This window comes from Dysidea avara, chromosome 1, assembly GCF_963678975.1.
Source record: "Dysidea avara chromosome 1, odDysAvar1.4, whole genome shotgun sequence".
NCBI lineage: Eukaryota > Metazoa > Porifera > Demospongiae > Dictyoceratida > Dysideidae > Dysidea > Dysidea avara.
Window position 1 is genome coordinate 49070099 of NC_089272.1, and position 25629 is coordinate 49095727.

Here is a 25629-nt window from a genome sequence, read left to right on the forward strand (position 1 = left end):
GAGAGTAGGATCTGGTGATATTGGTCAGTATTGGACACTGATGTGTTTAAAATACATTAAGCCAATCAGAATGTCTAAGGAATACATCATCTACTACATGTGGTAATGGAGAACTAATAAATTGACAGATGATCCAAAAAATCCTAACCAATATCACCAGACCCTATACCCTGGTGTGGTGTGGGTGTGAGTAGTCTGTGGGTAAATAGGAGAACATGTTGTAACACCTCCTGAATTAAACACATTTAAATTACACATCCAAATAGGGTAGTACACATACCTTATTAAGGTGAAGACTGATTTAATCACTTGACAACCACAACAAATCCCTCATGTAGACGTCACTACACTGGGTGGATCACATGATCCGGACACTAGTGATTTATAAAGTTCACACATTGTCAAGTTACACATTTTGATTACTTTATTCTGTACACACAGTACAATCTGATTGGCTAAGTCCCCAATGACATCATTTCAGATGATCTTCATTGTACACATCTCCACCTGTATAGAAAAGACACTTGTATGGCAGCTCTTCATTACCAACACTTACTGGTCACTTCCTGGTAACAGTGGTTGTGTGGTTGTCATGGCTACATAGTAACAACACAAAACAACCACACCATCACCCCTCACACACTAATATGTACAGTTACGTAGAATATTATCATATTGTGTAAACAATTAGTAACCATGGTAATAATAGATTACATCATACAAACACACAAAATAACAATTTAACTGATAACTTGTAGTCTCTTGTTGTGACACTCCACAACATAAATACTCCCACTACTGTTCATGGCTATACCATTGATAGTATCAAATTCTCCTTGTTGAGGTCCCTTCTTTCCAAAATGTTCTATCATTTGATGGGTGGGGCTCCATACACCAATTTTATTCCTATCACCATAACCAGCTATGATGTGACCATCAGGGCTAACAGTAATGGCCCATGGACTGTAACATGTTATCCTACTAATAAAACTGTCAGTATGACTGAAGAGACTAATATGATTACCAGAAAGGTCACTAACTAATACTCTATTGTCAGTATCAATTGCTATTCTAACAGGACACTGAAATTGTCCAGGGTTGGACCCTTTACTGCCAAATGTAAACGCAAATTTATCATCTTGTTGGAATACCTGGACCCTGTGATTCCACCCATCTACAACATACAACATTTTATTACTACTGAAGACTAGTCCCCTAGGATCATTAAACTGGCCATTGTTGTTCCCTCTATTGTTACCAATTATTGATAAGAGTTCTCCTTGTAGGGAATACTTCTTCACTTGATGACTACTACCCCAGTCACTAACACCTATGATTCCATCCTTACTGACTGCTACACCAAAAGGATAAACCAATCTGTTGTCACCACTTCCTTGTCCAATCACTGCTAATAAGGCAAAGTTACAGTCCAGCACAATTACACACTTGTTAGTATCATCAATAATGATGACTTCATTATTAACTCCTATAGCAACATCACGGAGTTTACCAAACTTGTTCCCTCCATAATGAGTCACCACTTGGCAGTGTCCTTCTCTCATCTTGCTGTAGTCTCTCAGTACAACTGATATCCTACAGTAACATGACAGGATTACATGATCTACTGTACATTAATAATACTGGTGACATCACTTCCTGTATGTACAGGAAATGAGATAACATTATAGTGGAAAGTTTGAATGATAATCACTTGTATGTTTTGCATGTATGACACATTATATGGGAAAATAATACATGTATAGCTATTGTATAGTAGTGTGACTGTATAGACTGACTGTGTAGTAGTGTTAATATGTATAGTCATTGTGTAACATTAGTATACACTAACTGAATAAGTATAATACAATCACACCTCACATGTTATCCACAAAACACTCTAATAGAACACATATTATTCCTTACTTGTGAGGACTGCCTGGGATGTGTTGTCCATCAACTACAATTGATATCATGTGATCTCCAAGTGTCCTGGGAGTGAAGGATACTGTGTAGTTTCCGCCATTAACATCCTTGACTGGTCCCACTACTATGGCTTTTCCAGTTTTGGTGGTCACGGATACGTCTACCTCACTACTGCAGTCATCAACAATGTCACCATTGACATCTCTAAGTGTTACCATTAGTGACGTCTCTTTGTTCATTATTGTCATTGCTGTAGGGAAGGTCACTTCACACTTGCTGGGGTCTAGTGGAAATCCTCCCAACTTGGTCACCTCCTCACAAAGACGATCCACCTCTCCATACTCAACTTCTCTTTGTTCCTTCATTACTGGTTCCAGTCTTGATCTCTTCTTCATTATCATCAGGTGATCTTGTCGTCGCTCCAGTATCTTCCTCCTCCTAACCAGTTCAGTGGTAGTCACTTTGTTCTCTCTTGTCTTCTTCAATAGCTCCAGACAATTCTGTAGTTGTGTCCATAGTAACAACAACCTCTCCAGCTGTAGCTAATATTAAAACAAGAACAACAATAACTGGAGGTAAATCTTTACCACTACCAATCCCAGGAAGAACTACTTTGTAGCATAATATTACTGATGTTTGCATTGTTGGTTTAGCTTTGACTATCAATTTCAAGCCAGTTTCAAACCTTTAAGTCAGTAAAACAGATAATGTGTTTGCTTTTAATTTCTCCAATAGACAATGCTAAATGGTAGGTGGGAGGGGCTCACCTATTACACAAAATCATGTGAATTGGTTTGGTATGTAAACCTGTATGGAATTATAAATAAACTTATAATTAAAAGACCTTGAATGACAACAACACATGTTATTTGCAGTAATTAATATGTAATCCAAAACAGCCAAGCTGTAAAAAAAGAGTGCGGCTCTGAGAAAGGCTATGGTGAAAAAAGATGTGAAATCCAAGGTGGCGGCCAAGAAATGGATGTGATGGTAGGTTAATGGTAAAAATTTTAGTAACGACAATTCAGGTGAATTTGGTGCCGCTTGGTCAATTGGCACAAAATTCACCTGAATTGTTGTTATTAAAATTTTTACCATTAACCTACCATCACAGCCATTTCTTGGCCGCCACCTTGGATTTCACATCTTTTTTCACCACGGCCTTTCTCAGGGCTACACTTTTTTTACAGCTTGGCTGTTTTGCACTTCTTTTTGTATTTGTATACACCAAAGTCGGCCTATGGCCGGCTTTAGGGCTTTTAACCTATCATTTTTTCTTTACTACAGGAAGAAGAAAAGATGAAGCAGGGTGATTTCTTTGTAGCTGACCTCTCTGCAAGGTGATCCTTCTAGCTGATCTCTCTACCGGATGACTTTTTTGTAGCTGAACTCTCTACAGGGTGATTTGTTTGTAGCTGAACTCTCTACAGGGTAACTTCTTCTAGCTGATCTTTCTACAGGGTGATTTGTTTGTAGCTGAATTCTCTACAGGGTGATTTGTTTGCAGCTGAACTGCTGAACTCTCTACAATGTAACTTCTTCTAGCTGAACTCTCTACGGGTGGCTTGTTTCTAGCTGATCTCTCTACAGGGTGACTTGTTTCTAGCTGAACTCTCTACAGGGTGATTTGTTTGTAGCTGAACTCTCTACAAAGTAGCTTCTTCTAGCTGATCTTTCTACAGGGTAATTTGTTTGTAGCTGAATTCTCTACAGGGCGATTTGTTTGCAGCTAAACTCTCTACATGGTAGTTTCTTTGTAGCTGAACTCTCTACAATGTAACTTCTTCTAGCTGATCTCTCTACAGGATGACTTGTTTCTAGCTGATCTCTGTACAGTGTGACTTGTTCCTAGCTGAACTCTCTACAGGTGATTTGTTTGCAGCTGAATTCTCTTACATGGTGGTTTCTTTGGAGCTGAACTCTCTACAAGGTGACTTCTTCTAGCTGATCTATCTACAGGATGACTTGTTTCTAATTGAACTCTCTACAGTGTGATCTGTTCATAGCGGAACTTTCTACTGGGTGATTTTTTTGCAGCTAAACTCTTTGCATGACTGTTTCTTTGTAACTGAACTCTCTACAAGGTAACTTCTTCTAGCTGATCTCTCTACAGGATAACTTGTTTCTAACTGAACTCTCTACAGTGTGATCTGTTCATAGCGGAACTTTCTACTGGGTGATTTGTTTGCAGCTAAACTCTTTGCATGATTGTTTCTTTGTAACTGAACTCTCTACAAGGTAACTTTTTCTAGCTGATCTCTCTACAGGGCAATTTGTTTGTAGCTGAATTCTCTACAGAATAACTTGCAATGTAATATAACTGAGTAAATTATAAATGCAGCTGAATGCTTTATTAGGGTGACTGTTCTATTAGAGTATCTCGATCTCGCATTTGCTGCACGTAGTTGCTTTTCGAATCATAACTCAGTGATTTGTACTTCGATTCTTCTGTACTACTGCAAGAACTTTCTATGATGATTGTTCCAGTTACATACTGATTTTCAGCTCGTTGCTCTAAGCGGTTTGCCTGGTAGACACGAAAACTAATAGTTTTTTTATTCATAAAAATCGATCGCGTAATTTTGACACAGGTTGGGTTTTGTGTCATATCCCCATGGTCTTTATCCCGATTCCTTTCAAACCACAAAAAGGCACTCCTACGATGGTTGCTCCATCTACATATCAATTTTCAACTGATTCCTCCAAGGGGTTTACCCTGTAGGCGTGACAGACCTTCAACCTCATTTTACGCAAATAATCGGTCATAACTCCATGAATGTGCATCGGATTCCTACCAAAGTTGGTATGGCGATCCGCCTTAATGAGCCCTTTAGGTGTGCCAAATTTCAGCCCAATCTGAGCACGCATTTGTGTTTTATGGCGAATTTTGTGAAGTGTGCGAAATGAAGATGAAGAAAACGAAGAAATTAAAACGAAATTTTTTTCGCTCGTATCTCAGAAATGGCTGGAGCAATTTTCTTCAAATTTGGTATGTAGACTCCCCTAACTGGGCGGCACATCTCTAGCAAATTTGGTTCCAATCGGATAAGGGATCACAGAGCTACATAGGTGTGAAAATTGCATTTTTTTTCTTCCTGTTAATATACTCAAGGTGTAGTGTGCTGACTTCTTGGGCCACACGACACACTACCGTGTGTCTTGATATTATAGTTTAAACATAAAAATGAATTGATTTGATTGGTCGAAATCTTGTGCACGTGATTTTGCTGGTATTTGTTGTCACACAATATCTATTAGAACTGCTGTATTATGTTACTGATACTAACTTTGTGTGGCAGATTAACTACAAAATAATACCTTTAGTGTGTTCTCCCTCTTGTCTGCTCCTTTGGTAATATCTGTTATGACTTGTTCTTCTCGTTCATCAATGACTTTTCTAAGAGCATTAAACACCTCCCTTGTCCTCTCTATGTTGTGCTCCTTTCTGCTCCTAACACGTTGTCTCATTTCCTTCACAACGCACACTGCTCGTTTCGTCTCTTCCAGTAAACCCATCATGTGACCCACAGCTTCTCCCAGTCTCCTGGTTTCTTCATCAGTAACACTTGTAATGCTAGTACGCTGGTGTGTTGAGTGACCATGGGAGACACAATCTCTACATAACTCAGTTCCACATTGTCTGCAGAACACGTCAAGTTTTCTTCGTGGATGATCAGGACAATATTTAGAAACGGGCGTGGTGGAGGGATACTGCAACAAAGCGGCGCATTCTTCGCTACAGTTAATAGCATCTTGAAGTTGGTCTGGATTATCAAAATGTTCCATCAACACTTGACACTTCGTCACAGAAGACACGGAAGGAAGGAGAGCAGAAGCCATTTTGACGAAACGCACGGCACACCCTTTGAATAAACAGCTACTAGGCGCGCATAAGAAAAATTGAAGTTAAAGAAGTCCGGTCATCTATGGTCGCAGCGAGGGTCGCAGCAACTGTTGTTGGTCACCAGGTCGTGTTTAATGGAGTACTGATAACGAAATGACAGTTTGTGTGTAAGTTTTTAGTGTGTATCTGTGCTCATTGTGAGACTATGGTATTTATTTATTTGTGTATATTATATGCTGTGCAAAACCACTTAGTGAATCCACCACACCCGGCTACACCTTTGGAATTTGTGTGTGCTGTGCAAAAATCTCAGTAAATACATAGATACTATAGTTTAGGCCACTTCAACTTAATTTCATGTTTCTTGGGCCCGACCGACTCATTTAATTTCTTGGAACAATGTATATGTTAACTTTTAAAATCACGAGTTTGGCCACATGAGTGGAAGGAAATGGTGTCGATGTATTGCCCTTCCGTATCAGTAAAGCGCGGAGCGAATTTGGTTATTGCAAGAAAAGATTTAGCTATTTTTACTTTTGTTGTAAAATAACTTGGCACATGAAGCTATTTACTTTATGGGTGTGTATATAATACTACATTAAAATATGTATTATTCTTTTGCATGGTTTTATTATACTGTGAGTGACATGTTTAGCTTGATAATAGCTATGTATAGTTTGTGATTGTGGGTTTTGAACCTTCTGTATCGTCTTGACCCTTGACCCACTGTAAGAGCTATTTTGTGGCCTTGACCATTGACTTAGAGTTTGACCGTGGTCGCAGATCAACCTACACAGCAAGAGCCTGAGTGACACCCCCTTGCCATTCCAGACCCTTTTTCGGAGCAGGCGCTTATAATTCCAATCGATAAACGCTGTGCAGAGAAAAAACCGTCTGGCCATGCGAGACTAGTATCTGTGCTCATTGCTACTGTATGTGAGACTGTGTTTGTTTTGTTTACTTACAGTATGATTAAACCTGTCCTTTGTACAACCCTGACCCTATACACCAACATAATGTAGCACACTTATGGCAGTCATTTACAGCCTACCAATCTAGGAAATAGTCTGGTAACACCCACCTCTTTGTATTATAGCGGAAGGGTCTGGTGACCATAGTATATGGTACTTGTGCTACTATCAGAGCCAATCAAATCACATTATCCAGTTTAAATAAGCATGTGACATAAACCATGTAGTTGTGCCATTAATAACACAATAACCATGATGACCAAATTAGAAAGCAGTGGATAATCCCCAAGTGAGACTCTGAGATGCACACACAGTAAAGACTTTTGTTAAGAAGTATAAACTTTCGTGCTTTCTTTGCCAAGTTACAACTAAACAAGTAATACTATTATTACTTTCCAGAGGCGGATTCAGGAGCTGGCAAGGGGAGGGGCACAAACAGGCTAAGTTGTAGGTGATTGCAGGGAAAGCCAGATTCTCTTGTTAGTTGCTGCATTTTCTGAAGCAGCAAATAATCACCTCTAATAGTGTCTCACTGTAGATTTTTGACATTTTAACTTTTGCAGATGATTGCGAGGTCTTAAAAGCTGTATAAAAGGCTATGGATCTCTTAAACAGCAGCAACGTGATAATTATTTTAGAGGAACTTGGTATGCATGTAGGTGCTGAGGGACAATTTCACAACTAGTTTGACTTTGGTTCACTTCGGTTTCAGTTAAATTTGTAATAAATGCTACATATTTTCATTAGTTATAAATTGATCATTCTTAACCTGACATAAAGTTTAGTATTTTAATCAGAAGTACATGTATTGCTCCTCCACAAAGTGAGAGGGGGGGCGTTTGTCCCAAATTCCCCATCCTGGATCTGCCATTGCTTTATGCACACATTTGCATTCCGGTCACACAAGTGCCATATACTATGGTCACCAAACCCTTACGTTATGTGAAGGGGTGGACTACCTAGGAAACAGATAAACCTTGAGACTTGGTCTTGATGTCTAGAACTGTATCTGTACATTATTGTAGGCAGAGATGACAGGTGGAATAGCTGTCATGTTCAGACACTGGACAAAACACATATAATACACATGCTCATCTTCATATAGATATCAATATAGTATTGAGAACATGTTTTGTAGTGATAAGCTGCACAAGAAACCTATAGTAACTGTGTAGAAGTCTTTCAAGGTTATTTCTCCAGCTTAAGATATCAGTGTTCTGTGATATAGTGCATTTTGTGTATCACATATCACCATCAATAAACTGTTCGATATGATACTGTATCATGATACTATAATGAAGTGGTCATGGCTAGTTATAACTGGCATATTAGCTAATAGTTGTAACAATATCCAATTTATCTGTACCTTAAAGAGCCGACACTGATTCTACATTCACTGTGTATACATTTTAAATTTCTTTATTCGGTGATGCTGATAAACTACTGATGTGACAAATAGCTAGTGTGTTCTGATATGATTTTTAGTATGGACAACAGAGTTGCTGTTAAAAAGCATATCTCTACCTGGATACCTGCCTCTATTACAACACCCAGACAATTTGCTACCACATGCAGCTCTTCATACCTAAAGTGTAACAGCTACTGTTTTTAGAAGACCCAGGTAAGAATGTTTAACCATAACAGCAGCACTTATATGGGTGTGTTTGTATGGCTTCTCATAGCATTGCATGCCACAGGTAAATAGAGAGGCTTTCTATTTGAGTATCTAGATCACTGTTACAGATCTCGAAAAGATATCCTTACTTGAACACCATACTGCTATGCTGTAATAGTTGTTGCTCAGTTGTTGCTCCTCAGTTGTCCTCATACAAAAATCACTACTAATGTTTATACATGTTCTTGTATTTCACTCACAGAAACACAACAAGGACAACTATGTGGAGTTGGCAGGTTTTGATGACAAGACACTTACAGTCATGTCAGTACCAGTACCAGAAGTGACTTATTCACATGTGAAGGTTGACTTGAGGTAGGTTTCTACTGAGCCCCAATAGACACAATACAAACCCTAGGGGTTAAGTGGGTATTTGTTAGATATTCAGATTGTACTTCACACATAGCTAGGCTTCAAAGGATATATACAATGTGCTTGTTTTGTAAAAATGCTTAGTACAACTCATTACTGTCATCAAAAACTAGTTTACACACAATTTGTTCTGACAGTAATATCAGCCACCCAACTGTTCTTACAGGTACAAATGACAACAACTGATTCTAAGCTTTAAAAACTGTTTATTTTGTTCAGTTTCTGTAGTCAGTTACACTAGTTGATGTCACTACTACAGTACTTGCTAGAAGTAATCATAGCACCATCCACCTTCCTTCTTTTGTGCTTTTAAATGATCGTGTGGCTTGAGATTATTGGCTTTAAAGTATATTGTACCAATACTAGCTCGCCTATTAAAAGGGTAATAAAATTGCAGGATAAAGGTTGAACAAACCCCATAATAATATTATAAGGTAATGTGTGATTAGTTGTGGTTGAGGATGGTATGTTAATGGGATGACATAAGAAACCCTATACTCTCTGAAGTGGTAGTTATGTTAGAGTTAAAGCACCGCCGCACTTGTGTATGGAAAATACAGTACGAGGGGGTGGGTTGAGAGGCTAATACAGCACGAGACAAAGCTGAGTGCTGTATTTGCCTCGAGACACCCCCCGAGTACTGTATTTTTCGTACACACAAGCAAGGTGGTGCTTTAAGTGTTATATTGTACTTCCTGGTCGTGTCTGGTTAGGAGCGATTTTCTCTAGTACTTAAAACCGCTGCAATTTTCGGTGATAAGGATATTAGTAAGTGTTCATATAATCTATTTCTAGTCGTAGAACAAACTAATAGGATTAGTTTGGCTAGTTTTAGTGATTTACAATGTAACTCACATGATCAATTGTGCTGTCTTAGTGGAGTCATGTTTAAAAGCTTCGGGATCAGATGAGCAGTAAGTGTTTATACAATCCATTCCTAGGACGTCTGGATTCAGTGGAATGGAATGGTGGACTGGAATGGAACGGTACTTAGATAATTTCAATTAGTGGTCACCTCTTTTAAAAGACCACCTTCTAACAAAGACCACCTCTTTATAAAGACCATTTTATTTTAATATCTGAATTGTAGCCCTATAAGACAATCTTATTGATGAATTGTGTGCCACATGTTATGTCCCCTAGAAAAGCCAGTGATATCTGATTTATGATACAATACAGTAATAGCTATATACCCCGTACAAAAAACAGCTTGGCTATATACAAAAAAATATGTGTCCACGAAACTAAAAGCAACTGGCAACTAAAGGAGCTAATATCTAGAAATGAATGTCAATATATACAATAATCTTGGTCCTTTATCATTGACTTGTGCAGTCTGACTGTATTAATTCCCTGTAAATCTAATTGGCTAGTAAATTGGTACCTTTCTCAATAGTCCGGTGTTGTAGAGGAGAAAAAAGGCAGCTAGTTCTAAGTCCTTGAATTAGGTTAGGTAATCCTAAGGCTGCAGCACATGTTGCTGTCAGCCCTTCAGTGCTGGTCACTGTAAAGTGCTAATAATAATAAATTACTAACCAATTAGAGTTACAGGGAATTAATTAGGAATGCAGTAAGACTGTACGAGTGAATGATGATGAACCAAATTTTTATAAATTATAGCAAGTTATTTGTCAGTATTTCTTGGTCTCACCCAAATAATAGCTCAGTTACTTTTAGTTATGGGGACGTCACTTTATACAGCCAAACTGTTTTTGCATGGGGTATATTGCTGTACTACAAATCAGATATCACTCTGATTTTCTAGGCATGTGGCACACAACTGATCAATAAGACCATTATATGGAGATACACTCTAAAACAACAAGATAGCAACGCTTTAAATATTAAAGTAAAACGGTCTTTATAAAGAGGTGACCACCAATTGAAATTACCAAAGTACCGTTCCATTCCACCATTCCAGTCCATTCCACCATTCCAGTCCATTCCACCATTCCATTCCACTGAATCCAGTCGCCCCCATTCCTAGCTGTAGAACGATTAATTTGACTGGTTTTAGCGACTTACAGTGTGTTGTTTACGTAACATTCCTTAAATTCTCTGCATAACTGTACTGTATGACTCATACAGTACAGTTATGCAGTTGATTAGTACTGTATGGACAATACGATATGCGGCATCGCTTTGATCCTCCCACACAATGTACAATATGTACATATAAGGTCATAGAATAATAGTGTTTATACTGTATGTAGTTGTATCACTTATTGGTGTGTAGTGTATGGAACTTGTTAAATGTGTGAGATTTTGAAGATTGGACACATTTACATAATTGAGACACTGTGTTAAGATTTCATGGACATGAACTACATAAGGTCACTATTAATAATTGACTTCAGATCTACTTTGTAGATAGTGTTGTGTCTTGGGAGGGTATGCCCTTAAAGTAGAACCTGTTGTTGTTTAGAGTTTGTGTACTATTGTTGTGTAGAGTATGTGTACTATTGTGTAGAGTTTGTGTACTATTGTTGTGTAGAGTTTGTGTACTATTGTTGTGTAGAGTTTGTGTACTATTGTTGTGTAGAGTTTGTGTACTATTGTTGTGTAGAGTTTGTGTACTATTGTTGTGTAGAGTTTGTGTACTATTGTTGTGTAGAGTTTGTGTACTATTGTTGTGTAGAGTTTGTGTACTATTGTTGTGTAGAGTTTGTGTACTATTGTTGTGTAGAGTTTGTGTACTATTGTTGTGTAGAGTTTGTGTACTATTGTTGTGTAGAGTTTGTGTACTATTGTTGTGTAGAGTTTGTGTACTATTCAAGTTACTGGACCATGTAGTGTGTATATAATACACAAGTAGAGGAAGGTAAAAAAGTTGGGGGCTCAAAATTATTTGAGCAGACCCTTAAATGGAAGCTGGAGTCTTGTTAATGGTTATAGTGATTACAACAGTGTGCTCAGCCTGTTAGCTCCCTGTCCCCCCCCCCCCCCCAAAAAAAATTCATGCTATGAGATTGAATTGGGTGGCACTTTTTGCATAAACATTGTCAGTTAAAATCTTTCAGCCATGACATACATACGTGCAATGAATTCTTCCACTATATGCTATAGAGTTGCCAATTTGGAAACCACCACAATGTTTAATCATGCGATACACTTGTGATGTCCAGAATGTGTCATGTAAAATAGTGAGAAAGTTTGTCCATGCAAACTGAATTAAGTGTAGTAATTGACAAGGTGGTCTTTGTACAGAAATGGTCTATTAACCAGGTGGTCTTTAAGAGGTGGCCACTAAGTGAGAGCTGTACTCTAGGATAAAGTATATGATGATTTGAACATTACCATTTTCTGTTTCCATTTCCAATTGCTCATTTTGTGCACGTGTAATTACTGCTAACCGCCTATAAAAAGTAAGTGTTTGGCAGGTGCTGAAACTTGACACCCTCTAGCTATAGATGAAAAGTTCATAATTATGTGATGCTATGCAAGAAAAGATATTAGCTTTTTGCAGAGTGGCACAATTGTAGACAGTGTGGCTTTGTTGTGCTTCTTGTCCATTCTGAACTAATTCACATACTGTATCACTCCTCACAGGTCCCCCAATTTACCAAAGACCGACTTCACTGGTAATATCATGGGACACATTCAGCCATACCTCATGTTGTGATGTGACGTACAATGTGACCTTATCTGATGGGACAGCAGAACTGGTGGAGGAGAGAACCACTACTAGTAATACTATCAGTTTCAATGATCTTGATAATGATACTCAATATGAAGTGACAGTGTCGGCTATTAACAATGCTGGACCAGCAACTGTTGTTACTACTAATGTAACCACCTTAACTCCTTCGGGTTAGTGGATGTGTGTTAGTCGAGTTGTGATAATACCATGACAATAATGTCTTGTGTTGTGTAGGGCGTTATACAACAGCTACACATGCCACATTATGTGAGCCCATGAACAATCAAATATCAAATTACTCACTATAAAACAAGGGATTCGATTATCTAGTAATTGTTTACACAATGACAACCACAAAGCCATTGTATAACTTTGAAGTACAAAATCAGCCTGGGAAAACCCACATGTAAAATTTTACAGTAAACTTATCAGTCTAGTAGTGTTTATGTGTACCAGTAGTGAAGAATGGCTTTGTTGACTTCTGTGAGTTTAAGCACAATAAAAACATTGCTTACCTGTTGACAGTTAAAGAAATTATCTTCAAGTGTGGTTTTTAGATGTTTGAGCAAGTGCACATGTATATATGTGCATGAGGCCACTGTACAAAAGTAGCAGTACACCACTCTAACCTTTATGATCTGTCTCCTTACTGTTTCTCTTGTTAATAGTACCAATATCACTTGGAATATTTTGCTACAATGTTATTATCGACCATCAAAAAGTGTGTGATGTCATCTTTCCCACAATCATGAGTGAGGGACCAGTTATCCCTGTTCCCCTTCACTTTAGGGCGTGATCATTACAGATCTACTAACACTTTTGACAGACGCTATACAGAGCTCTTATAAAGTTATGCTACAGGTATTTATAATTGATTTTGCCATAACTATTATGGCTGTTGTGGCTGTGGTTGGGCAATGCATTAATTAAAGCATCACCACAACCAATTAACAAACAAAACCACAATGAAAGGTTAAAATCACACACTATTATTATGAGGTCATTTTGTGGTCTGTGGGAGGATATTCCTGTAAGTAGAGATCCCCCAAAAATGATGTGTGCGCCTAAAATGCCATTTTCAAGAGACATCTTATCCATGAAAGTCACCTTTACGGAGTAATATTAGTCCATCTAAGGCCAATGAAACTTGATTACCAGTTTCTCGCTCAGATTTTTGAAAATTTGATGCAGGCAGGTGGTTATTATTCATTATTTTCCAAAAGCACAACACACATCCAAACATGAAGATTTTTGCCAAAAAAAAACAGTGAGATCTACGTTGATTACCCTTGCATTAAATAGCTAAAGTATAACAAGTGATTTACCAGTAGAATATAGCTGATTGCTCTATTAGAGTAAAAGTGACTGCTCTATAATAGTATTTCAATCTGAAATACCAATAATGAAATTCCATGTGGCCGGTGGGTGTATCAAAAGCATGTGGGCGATGACACAAAATTGCTAATCAAGTTTCATTGGTCTAACGTGAAATACAGTATTAAATACAAGAAAACACCTAACAGTGTCTGGATATAGAATTTTTTAAAAATCGCCCAAACTTGAAATTTCGTTTGACTCACTCACTCACTCACTCACTCGCTCGCTCACTCACTCACTCACTCACTCACTCATCACTCAATCACTCACTCACTCATCACTCACTCACTCACTCACTCACTCACTCACTCACTCACTCACTCACTCACTCACTCACTCATCACTCACTCACTCACTCACTCACTCACTCACTCACTCACTCACTCACTCACTCACTCACTCACTCACCAGTCGCAAGCCTAGAGGCCAAACGAAGCAGTGCATGGCCACCATTTTACGCCACAATAATAAACTCACCAGTGGGATGTGCCTTTTGGATTTTTACCACTTTTCGCTGTTTCTTCTTTCAGATGCAGGAAGTGTATTGACCAGACCAAATTTGTTGTCTTCCTTATGGACTTTTTTCTTGTGTCCTTAATTCAGAGAGTTTGTTTAGAAAGACATCAGCTGTGGACAGTAAGACCTTAATTACCCAAACTTTTGATTATCCAAACCCTTTTACAATTATCCAAACGGTAGCGGTGACTGTATTTTGTCAACAGGTGTATGTTCTATTAGAGTAGTTGAACATGGCTCTGTATTTTTATCTCAACTAATTCACTTATCTGCACACTTTTTTTGTGATACACACAGGTACTCAGGTAAAAATAGAGGTTCCACTGCTCCTATAAAATAATAGAGGTGCACTGATATGACATTTAGCTGATATTCCAATATAAAACAAGTAGAAGGAAAAATTAGGAATTTTAAGCTGGATTATGGATCAAAAAACAAAACAGCAGGTTATAGACTGAAGAGTAGGGATTAGATGTCTGCCAGAATATCTGCATGTATAGGCAACCTCCCTTGTTTCACAACTTTCAGCTGTTCCTTTGTTTCCCTGCTTTGTTGTTCTTTGATCACTAATCCAGCTTAAAATTCCTAAATGTGGGCGAAAAGCACGACACAGCCAGAGGGAAGCTGTATTGCGCTATCGCAAATTGACACCTTGCATTGTCAGCGAAAAGAACTGGAACACAAAGGAGGACAAAGGTAAGTCCATGATACATGCATTGTACGTGCTATGGTTGGTGAAAAAGCACATTTTGGAACGAAGCGACGTCGAACAGTGAAAAAATCAAGCCTGTAGCCTTATCCATTGTCGAGTTATGCTTGGCTGAAGGCATCAGTTAGTTAGTTAGTTAGTCAGAATAAAATTCTAGGAAATAGAAAATTTTTAAAATTCCGTAGAAACTTGTTGGAAGGGTTTGGGGGTCACTCTGAAGGCATTTTTGGGCTTGGCTATGCCTAACCAATATTGCCAAGCTGTTATGAAGGATATTCGAGGTTGGTTTTAGGGTGATATTTTTTGGGTAAGAAAGCCCAAAACTGCATGATCCCTAATATACAGTACTACCATACTGTATGATAATATTATCAAGCTGATTAACAAAGCCAATCTGATATGGTAGCATAAACTTTTTTTCTTACAATTTTCACTCAAAGTTCAGCTTTAAAGTGACAGTGTGGGACTTCAATCAATAGTCGACATTACATAAACAGGCACTGCTAGGATATTACTAGAGCACAAGTGCCCATAAATAGATGTTAATGCTACTTATTTGCACATGTTACTGATCTGATACTGATATACAAAAACAAGACTGATATGGTATAACTGATAACCTATAGCCGATCTGATTTTTGGTGTACCTCTAATTGTAAATACTGTTTATATTGTAGTGTTACTTGTTTGTTGCTTTAATTCTTTTCTCTTAATTCTATGTGTAATAAACATTACTTAACACTTGTTAAGATTGTATTGTGTTAAACAAATTAATTCCATTCTTGTTCTGCAAAGCTCCCTTGGTCATCTTTGTGTGGAGTAAAAATGACAATAATTAATGTACTATGTGAGAAACGTTTAATGTCTATAAGTGTGCTACATGTATGTGTCACTAATATGGAGAAGCAGAACAATTAACTTGACTTTTTATTTATTTAATGCAGTGACTGGTGTAATTGGAAACGATGGAAATGGAGAATGGAAAACGTCAAAATTTCATCCATGCTACAGTAAAACTCTGCTTAGTGGTCACCACCTGGTTACTAAGACTACCTGACCACATGTTTGGTAAGTGTAATGAGGTTCTCATTTCATCAAGCCAGTCATAGGTTTCCAAATCTATTTTCTTTTGCTTGCATGCACCCATATAAAATCAAGGTAGTTTCTACCTTGTCAGCTTTACAAGGTAGTTTCAAGGTTGCTAAATAATTGTATAACCAGGATAAGGTTGTATTCCAGAACCATATGGTTGTTGGGAGGTTGTATTACCATGATAAAATTGTCAGAAGGTTGTTAGTTTATTGTAGGTATACCACCATAAAGTTGTTTCTTAGAATATAATTGACCATCGTAAGGTTATATTCTCTTATACATTATTATTATGTTCTTGTGACAATGTATATAATCAATGATTACCACATGTGTACATATAGTGGTATACTATTTTGCATGTAAAAAAAACTAAGTTGCATGTTCACTTCTTATAATAGATATGTGTGCTGTCACTGCTGTGGATATTGAACCAGTGCTAATGTGATTGGGCATTTGATTTAAATATACAAATGTAAGTTTGTAGCTATTGTAGTCTACAGAGATATCATGCAGTGATTAAATCCTATAAAGTCTGAATGTTTATTATAGTGGAGACCTCAGAAAAGTTTCCAATAAGATAAAGTTCCCTTAAAATATGAATATTATTAGGTGATCATATAGTACTATTTACCTGACCCAAGCCATATGGCTATAAGAAAACAGCATCACAACAAATGTACATGCACTGTACATTATATAGACAGAATCTAGATGTGTCTAACCCATCTGTGCATGCTGGCCTGCACACCTCACATACCCATGGTTGCCCACTGAGTGGAACCGCCAAGTTGGTGTTGATAGGATAAAGTGTGTTTCAGAACTATACTTCCACAGACAGACAGACAGACATTCAAGCATATAATCAGTGACCCTTACCAACAATCATGCTGAACTACGTCCTGTTAATATTACATATGTCATGTAGTACATGGGAGCTACATGCAGACCATACGACATGACTATAGCATACCAACTCCTGCAAGTAATTTACCAAGCCAGTAATGTGCAATGATCTCTTCACAGGTAAAAGTATATGCAGCGCAGCGAACTGAAGTCTCATTGAAGAACAAGACATGATGAAGAGCATCTATAGCCTGGCAGACCACAGCATGCAGTGTGCTATAATTGACAATGAAAGCTAGGGGCAAAGAAGACAGGACTACACTACTGAAGCATGGCTATAACATTTCTTCACAGCATTGAGCTATGATGATTGAACCACTGCAATCACTCAGCCAGCAAAGAGTAGATTGAAGATAGCTCCTGGGGAGGTGAGAAGGCGGCTCGCGTAATTGTAGTTAACCCGAAATTTAGCCTCACTGATAGTGTTTATTACTTTCTCACCAGATGAAACTACTTGCTACAGTGTACTACAGTGGCTCAGTAGTGAACTCAGTCCAGTTATGAAATGATTCTCCACTCAGTATCAAAGCTATCCAGGCAGGTTTTCTTCAGGTCAGTAGCTAAAGTAATTATCGCTTGTGAATATTATTAACAGTAGTGTGGGAGACATTCTGTGTAAATAGCATAACTATTTCCTCAAATGTATTATTTTGATGTTAAAAATCACAAATAAATAGCTCAATAATTGAATGTATATTATCACAAATGTACAATACATCTTGTCAAGTCTTTAGGGCACTGGATGTAGCTGTGAAGAAAACAGCACAAATGTTGAATATCACTGTACCATGAAGAAGCTATAAAATTCTTTTATTTCCTTGTTCTAGTACCAGTCAAGGGTTTCAGGTACAAAGGTGATCCAGCATTGACTAGCAATATCCACAACACCTAGCTGTGAACATAAAGCAATACAGTGTTGTGTGACAAATATTTACATGTACACTTTTGTTATTTCCAGACCCACCATTCCACTACTATGATGATTTTCACTGATGTACTGCAATGATGTACTGCCGTGTACACCAGATTTGCTCAATGCAGCAGAAGATAACTGATGAATGTATTCAAGAGATAAAGCAAGCCGTGACTTTGGAACAATAACACTAACAATTGAAGTAACAGGTGTTATTTAAAAATTATGTTTGTAACTGTTTTATTTTTTGTGAATGTGAGAGCTAGGGTATAGTTTTAATACAGCTTACACAGAAACTAGGACCAAAAGGTACTCTTAATTTCTATAGTATGTAAGGTGGAAAACAGCTTGAAAGCGTGTCAATTGCACAGTGTTTACAAACTGAAAATAGGTGGATCCATCCTGGTCGTACAACTAGACTCAACCTGGTAGCGAAATAGTAACACAACCTGGTATCCAGGTAACAGCAACTATGTTTTTTTCTATATGGGAATGCACACTGATAATCTAGTGGGTCTGCTGCTCCACCTGAAAATTGTGTGTAGTAACAATGGAGTGGACAGCCAAAGTTTCAGCCTTTTGTGATGAATAGTCTTGGAGTTATAGTGCTAGACAGTTGGAACAGGAATGAACTTGATTTGTAGAGCAACAATACGGCAATAAACTACAGGTGCTTGCTAAATCAATTATAACTCACAACTGAAACAAGCTATAAAGACAGGGCTTGGCTCAGTCTGTAGCTGTTCACCACAAACTGGCACATCAGAGTATAATGCTTTCCCTGTACATTTCCGTGTGAACAAAGCAGGCTATTTCAACAATGAAAATTAATGACAACGGTAAACTTTATCCATATCATAAATAAGTGCCTATAACTCACATACCGTACTTTGTAAGAACACGAAACAAAAATTTTCTTACTTCCAATGAACAGGAGAATTTGATGTGGTATAGGTTTTATTCATTTGAGCTTTGTACATGTTTCAGTATAATTATACCAAATTAAAACAATTGACACATGTGTAAAATTTTTATGTAGCACGACCTGTGTATTTCAATGTTTTTATAGCAAAATAGAATTTTGCAAAAACAGCCAGTTTTTGCTCAGCGTAGTTTTCACCAAGATAATCTCTATAAGCTGACATTTTAAGCACATGCTAGGAATTCATTGACATAATTATGCTTGGCATAGTTTCAGGAGCAGGCTAAAAGTGGAGCTATGCATGTGAAGTTTGAAGCATACAACAGACACAGATGTCATTCTGGGGCCAGCATGCCCCATGTCAATTGATAAGCCCCCAGGAGAAATTCAGGTCTTAAAACTTCACTTTCTGGAAACCTCAGAAACAGCCTTGAACTCATCCCTGCTTCATGACATCAGTAATAAGATCACCAGGGCTATTATAAGGTTAAATGTATATATATACTGGTTATATGCATAATGGAGCTTTGTCCATGCAAGTCACAGTGGCAGATCCAAGGGGGGGGGGGGGGGGGGGGGGGACTGTAGCGTGTGCCCTTCCCCTAAAAAATAACATGATACAACATCCAGACACTCTAGAGTGGTTAGTCAAATACTCTAATTGAGTAGTCTGCTCATGATCACATGCATGACAATACTCCATAGTTGCTGAGTATGAAAAACTAAAATCTGTACATGCAGTGATAAGTGTACCCTATATCCATGGGCACACTTATCCTGCTAAGTACATGGTCTTGAGCTCGTGCCATTCTTTAGGTCCAGTAGACTTATCACAGCAGATTGTGATCTAGACTACAGACTAGCATGAGTGGTGTAAAGGGCACACCAGCTTACTGTGGCAGGCCAAACATACAAAGTCTGTGTGCATCCGTTGTGAGACTATTAATTAATTATCAGACAATCACTGTGTGCGTAGCAAATGACTGGATACAATAGAATCCTTCAGTGCCTATAGGGCTAACTGTATGATTAGTGGTGAAGCCACACAATGCTTCTGTAACAATTGAATGAACCACTAATTGACCTACTAACCTCATTCAACCTCCGCATGACTAGTTGTGTAACATCAACCCTAGTAGCTCCTGTATCCCCTTTACCACTGGACCCATTAATTTTATTATTGTTGATAATTTATTTAATGCCCTTTTGTTGAAAAAAGAAATGCGTGCACTAGTTCCAAGAGTTACCACGCCTGCAGGCTGGGCCTTACATTGCTTCTGTAGTTATAGAAGTTTCCTGCAAGTGAGATGACATACTAATATTCACCGATCACTACAGTTTGCCATACCTGCGAGAGGGTCCGCATGGAACTGAGATTCACACTGACTGGGCCACAGAAAATTGGCAGGAATATTTCTACAAGTAACGAAGTACAATAAGATAAATCATGCAGTGCACGTACTATAAACGTCTTAGATCACTTGGCTAGCTAATAGCATGTTAAGGAGATGTAATCTCAGGAAGAAAACTCAGTTTTTGATTCACAGGTGATGTTTATCTTGCACACCATAGCAGCAGGGTTGTAGGTGCATTGTAAATGGGGACATTAGCATCTAATACAGGAACAATGTACAGTGCAGTAAAATATCTGGTTAATATCTTCTCTCTCCAAACCATTGTAGACTTTTACATCTTATCACGAAAGATGACCTTCAGAAAACTCAGCAGGAATTTAATATCTGTGTTGTGCTGCAAAATCATCAATATCTGTATCCAAGCAGTCCTTTAGAGTGCTGAACGTGGCACGATAATGTTGCTTGTGAAGAATGAGGATCTAATTCAAAATATCAAACAAGAAAAATAATTCCTATAATGGACATATGGTGACCAAGAATGTTGGCAGGAGGTTGTCATTATTTCAAAGTAACTTAGCACATGAAAACTGGACATGTACAAATCCCACAATAATAGTTTTCATTACAGGCAAAGAGATGTATCAATACGAGAAGCAATAGAACTGACTTTGTCTCACTTATCAGTACCTAGTGTCAACTCTGCCTGAGCATGTTGAAGATGTTTTAAGCACCACCTAAATATATTTCTGTATTTGTGTAGTGTTTGGTATTATTCTACTGAGCCTCAATAGACACAATACAAACCCTAGGGGTTAAGTGGGTATTTGTAAGATATTCAGATTGTACGTCACATATCAGCTTTAAGGGAATGTGCTTACTTTGTAAAACTGCTTAAGTTTTATTAAGTAGAACTCATTGTGCTAATCAAAACATTTATACACAATTTGCTCTGGCATTAGTATCAGCCACCCAACCATTCTTACAGGTACAAATGACAACAACTGATTCTAAGCTTTAACAACTGTTTATTTTGTTTAGTTTCTGTAGTAAGGCCACTTCAACTAAATCTTTTGTTTCTCGGGCCCGACCGACCCTATATTTTTCAGCATAAAATAATTATGTTAATCACATGATCACCTTGTAAAGAGTGATAATGCCACAAAGGAGTTGCAAATTTATCTTTAAGCTCTCAAAAAGTAAGTAACACTAAATATCTCAACATATAGCTTCCTACTCACAAGTGATACAGCAACCGTAATGTAGCTTAGCCACCGTTTGACTCGCAATATCATTCTTCAACTAGCAAAATAGCCTATTTTTATTTTTATTTTACCGACCTACCGACCTTTATTTGGCTGAATTTCGCCCGAGAAACAAAAGATTTAGTTGAAGTGGCCTAAGTTACACATATCAAAACATATGTATGGAGCATTTTCAGGTGGTCATAAAAGTTTTCAAAACACTGGCTTAAACCCTTAAAAATTAAGAATTGTGCATTAAATGAATCTAATATCTTTTTTGAAACCTCAACTTGGTAAAACAGGCTGATCATAAAATCTCATCATTCCTTGTCATTCGTTGTCCAATGCAAAATACATGTATTTTACACTACATACAAAAACACTAATTTACAACCTTTAACTCACAAAATCTCTACAGCACACCATACAATAAAAAAAAGCCCTTGAATTTCTCTATCCAATGTCGACCGTACAAATAGGAAAATGTCGCCATAGCGACAGTTATTTACTGCTGATGATGACATAATACGTGTTCCACACATTAACCTATTGGAAAATTTAATTATCTCGGCGGGAAAATCCCAATTTACAAGTTGTTATCCTCAACCAAATTCGCTAAATTGGTATCATTCTATGCAGTGAAGGACGCTTAATAAGACTCCGACCGTACAAATTGTTAAACAGGTTAATTTACAAAGATAAGTTGAAAAACGTGTTTTTAAAGGCATTTTGAACACGTAAATGTTGTGTTGTATTGTATTAATGCTTTACAGTGACCAGCACTGAAGGTCTGCAGCAACATGTGCTGCAGCCTTGTTGCTGTACAAGGCTCCTTTTTAGCTTCCCCTTCGTTACTACACAAAGAACTTACACATGAATCGAATTGCCTTTCATCAAGGAATCTGATTAACCAAACCTCGTGTCTGTCAACCAGAGTACACGGAAGTTATGGTGCCTTGTTTAGAAGACGGTGTTATTTTATACAAAACGGGCGTAACCCATTCGGAAATCCGGAATATCTTATGTGTATTGTTAGCCAACCGCTGTGGTGGCACAACTCCATTGAGAAGTTATGTTGGGGAAGGGGATATGTATGTGTGGTATGGGTATGATGTGGGAGATAATATTATCATAAGGTAATGTGTGATGTAGTTGTATAAGCTGTGGTTGAGGATGGTATGTTAATAGGATGATGTAAGAAACCCTATACTCTCTGAAGTGGTAGTTATGTACATATAAGGTCATAGAATAATAGTGTTTATACTGTATGTAGTTGTATCACTTATTGGTGTGTAGTGTATGGAACTTTTCAAGTGTGGGAGATTTTACAGATTGGACATTCACATAATTGAGACACTATGTTAAGATCACATGATCATGAACTGCATAAGTTTAATTTTGGTAATCAGGACACTATTGGCTGTACTGTATTGGCATACAGATTCACTGCTCTATCAGAGTAGATGATTAGTTTGTTAACTTTTTGCTACAGCCAGTATACGTTTGATTAGAGTATCTAATTTCCCTGCTCATTTCAAGTGAACTACACAATTGATTAAGGGGCGTGGTTACCATATCTTGTTTTCTACAGTAAAAACTGTAACATATGTTTCTTGAGTACCTGCATTTCCACCAATACAATCAAGCTTGTTAACTTATAGTCACATGCGATCTCATCCGGGTCAGACCCAGATATTCAGTGAAGCGGAGAAGACCCACTTGACCCACACAAAATGCGATTCAAATGACCCGGATAATCCGGATGACCCGGCCCACTTACAACGCTGGTACTGTGAAAGGCAAGGCACAGAGGGCAAACACTCTTTGAAACCCCAAGAGATCTGAGTTAAGTACTGTGGCATAAAATCGTAGCTGTACATTTTACCCCTAGCCTTGTGAGTGTAGTTAGTGAGGCAGGCAAGTAGGCAGACCAATGCCGTGTATGTATAAATTTTTGAGGTATGTAATTTTTGTGGATCGATGAATTTCACTGGTTTTATTTTCAAGGGTCACTTGTTTTTCACTGAGTTTATCTATTAGAAAACATAGAGCTTAACTTGATAATTGTTAATTTTCAAGGATGAAAAGGTTGCAGAAAGTTGAGCAGCCGCGAACATTACATGCGTCGAAAACTTTTACATAATAAATATTATGATAATCGTGTTCTGGTGATTTTTAAAATGAAAAAAATAGATTTCTGCAGAATTTAATGCTGAAATGGATGCTAGGTGCACCAAGAGTCTTCCTTAACTTGAAGTCCTTTAGGCCTGAAGTGTTGAAATAAATAACAAACACATGTTTTGCTATGTTGGTAGATTCAGCCTTGTCTCTCCCAAATCACCTACCACTATTACAAGTATCCTTTATAACATTGATGTACATACCTTAGCCCTGGTCTTCTATGATTAACCAACCCATCAGTGTAGGTGTATGTTTTATTAGAGTATTTCAATGTCATGAAGTGGTCCCATGGAAGAAACCACTGATGTGCTACATGGGTATTGGTGTGTTTATTCTACCTATTGATAACACATTAGTGTAACATGTCAGCTTTAGTGCCCACACAACACACTACCTTGTGTCTTGATATTGTTGTTGTATATTATTGTTATATGTATGGATGTTTGTTTACTTTGTGGTTTTCTTCCTTTACAGTAAACAAGAAAACTCCTCACCACTACCACATGAACACTACTACAAGTACTACTACTACTTTGTGTAATAAACACTTTGTAAAGACTGTAACCACATGATGTTGTGGTAAACTAATTCTGTTCTTGTACCGCAAAGCTTCCTTGATCATCTTTGTGTGGAGCAAAATGACAGTGATTAATGTACTCTATGAGAAATGTTATTGGCTATAAGTATACTACATGTATGTGTCACTAATATGGAAAAACAGAATAGACAGGTACTGTCAACCTTTTACTTAAGACCACCAAAATACAGTGACTGGCATGGCATTATTGGAGACAATGGAAATGATCAAAACTTCAGTAAAACTTTGCTTAGTGGTCTATTAACAACACCTGACTACACGTCTGTCAAGTGTAATGAGGTCCTCCTACATCATTCAATACACACTCATCAAGAGCAGCTCCAGGAATTTTAGTGACAGGTTTCCAAATTTATTTTCTGTTTCATACACACTGAATATCTAGTGGGTCTGGAATCATGCTCCTCCTGCAAAAATTATGAGTACTCATATTGAATCTGGTAACAAATTTCACCAAGATAATCATTCAAGCTGACATTTAAACATTGATAGTTTGGCTAAGGGTGGAGCTATACATGTAAAGTTTGAAGCGTACATGGTACAACAGCCTTAATGTAATTCTGGGAGTCGGGAATCAGGATGCCCCATGTCAATTGATAAATCTAATCTAAGTCCCCAGGAAAAAATTCAGGTCTTAAAAATATATATACTTAGCAGTTTCTGGAAACCTCAGAACACCCCTGCATCCATCCCTGCTTCATGACATTAATAAGGTCAAGAGGCCACATTGATGAGATATACCACATATTCATAGTTGGTAACTGAAAATGTATAGTGGTTATATGGAGCTTTGCTTTGTCCATGTGGGTAACGGTGGTGAATGTTTCCATCCCCCCCGAAAAAGATACAATTGAAAACATCCAGATACTCTAATAGAGCAGTTAGTCAAATACTCTAATAGAACAGTCACCTCACAACACTATTGCGAATACTCCATAGTTACGGAGTTAGAATCTATGCATGCAGTGTCTAAGTGTACCTCATGCATGGACATACTTATCATACTAAGCACATGGTCTTGTGTATGCCATATATAGAGCTAGCTGATCATGAACTACTCATGATAGTCACCTATCCCTGTACAACTCTCACTTAGAAAGCAGTATGATTTAGATATTTTTTTTGTGCATAATTAAGCCAATTCAATCTACATTAAAATAGCTTTGCACCCCCAAACTTCCTGTCTACTACCCACCTTGCCAAACCCTGGATTCACTCAAGTGAAGTGTTGTACACTATACGAAACCTCAGTCCTACTGTTAAAGATATGTTAATAAGGTCATAATACCACAAAGGTTTCCCCACCATTTACACGTTAAGTTGTGTTATATGATGGTTGTTTTAATTTACACAGAAATAATATAATACAATTGTCCAAATAGTACAGTAGTGACCACACC

The 25629-nt window shown here is 37.7% G+C and overlaps 1 protein-coding gene and 3 long non-coding RNA genes across 4 annotated transcripts; 2 read left to right on the forward strand and 2 right to left on the reverse strand.

Annotated features, from left to right (window-relative positions):
• Positions 1-655: 655 nt before the first annotated feature.
• Positions 656-5817, reverse strand: LOC136267046 (tripartite motif-containing protein 2-like). Its single transcript, XM_066062113.1, has 3 exons — positions 5242-5817; positions 1924-2465; positions 656-1593 (listed from the first exon to the last, which is right to left on the reverse strand). The coding sequence occupies exons 1-3, from the start codon at positions 5761-5763 to the stop codon at positions 741-743; spliced, it is 1917 nt and encodes a 638-aa protein (XP_065918185.1). The 5' UTR covers positions 5764-5817; the 3' UTR covers positions 656-740.
• A 5209-nt stretch (positions 5818-11026) lies between these two features.
• Positions 11027-18214, forward strand: LOC136267189 (uncharacterized). Its single transcript, XR_010706566.1, has 7 exons — positions 11027-11118; positions 12335-12595; positions 15972-16095; positions 16518-16591; positions 17143-17390; positions 17467-17574; positions 17981-18214. It is a non-coding gene; the product is annotated as an uncharacterized lncRNA (long non-coding RNA).
• Positions 18215-20041: 1827 nt separating this feature from the next.
• On the reverse strand, positions 20042-20646 carry LOC136267251 (uncharacterized). The gene is made up of 3 exons (XR_010706600.1): positions 20320-20646; positions 20206-20273; positions 20042-20153 (listed from the first exon to the last, which is right to left on the reverse strand). It is a non-coding gene; the product is annotated as an uncharacterized lncRNA (long non-coding RNA).
• A 1085-nt stretch (positions 20647-21731) lies between these two features.
• On the forward strand, positions 21732-24302 carry LOC136267237 (uncharacterized). Its single transcript, XR_010706596.1, has 2 exons — positions 21732-23298; positions 24109-24302. It is a non-coding gene; the product is annotated as an uncharacterized lncRNA (long non-coding RNA).
• Positions 24303-25629: the final 1327 nt, after the last annotated feature.

Bases quoted from the DNA above. Each gene is read 5' to 3' on its own strand.
- LOC136267046 (XM_066062113.1), bottom strand. From the start codon at position 5,763: ATGGCTTCTGCTCTCCTTCCTTCCGTGTCTTCTGTGACGAAGTGTCAA. The intron at 2,466-5,241 runs GTATTATTTTGT...TTTTAATATTAG, and splicing joins AGAGGGAGAACACACTAAAG to CTACAGCTGGAGAGGTTGTT. The intron at 1,594-1,923 runs GTAAGGAATAAT...ATGTTACTGTAG, and splicing joins ATCCCAGGCAGTCCTCACAA to GATATCAGTTGTACTGAGAG.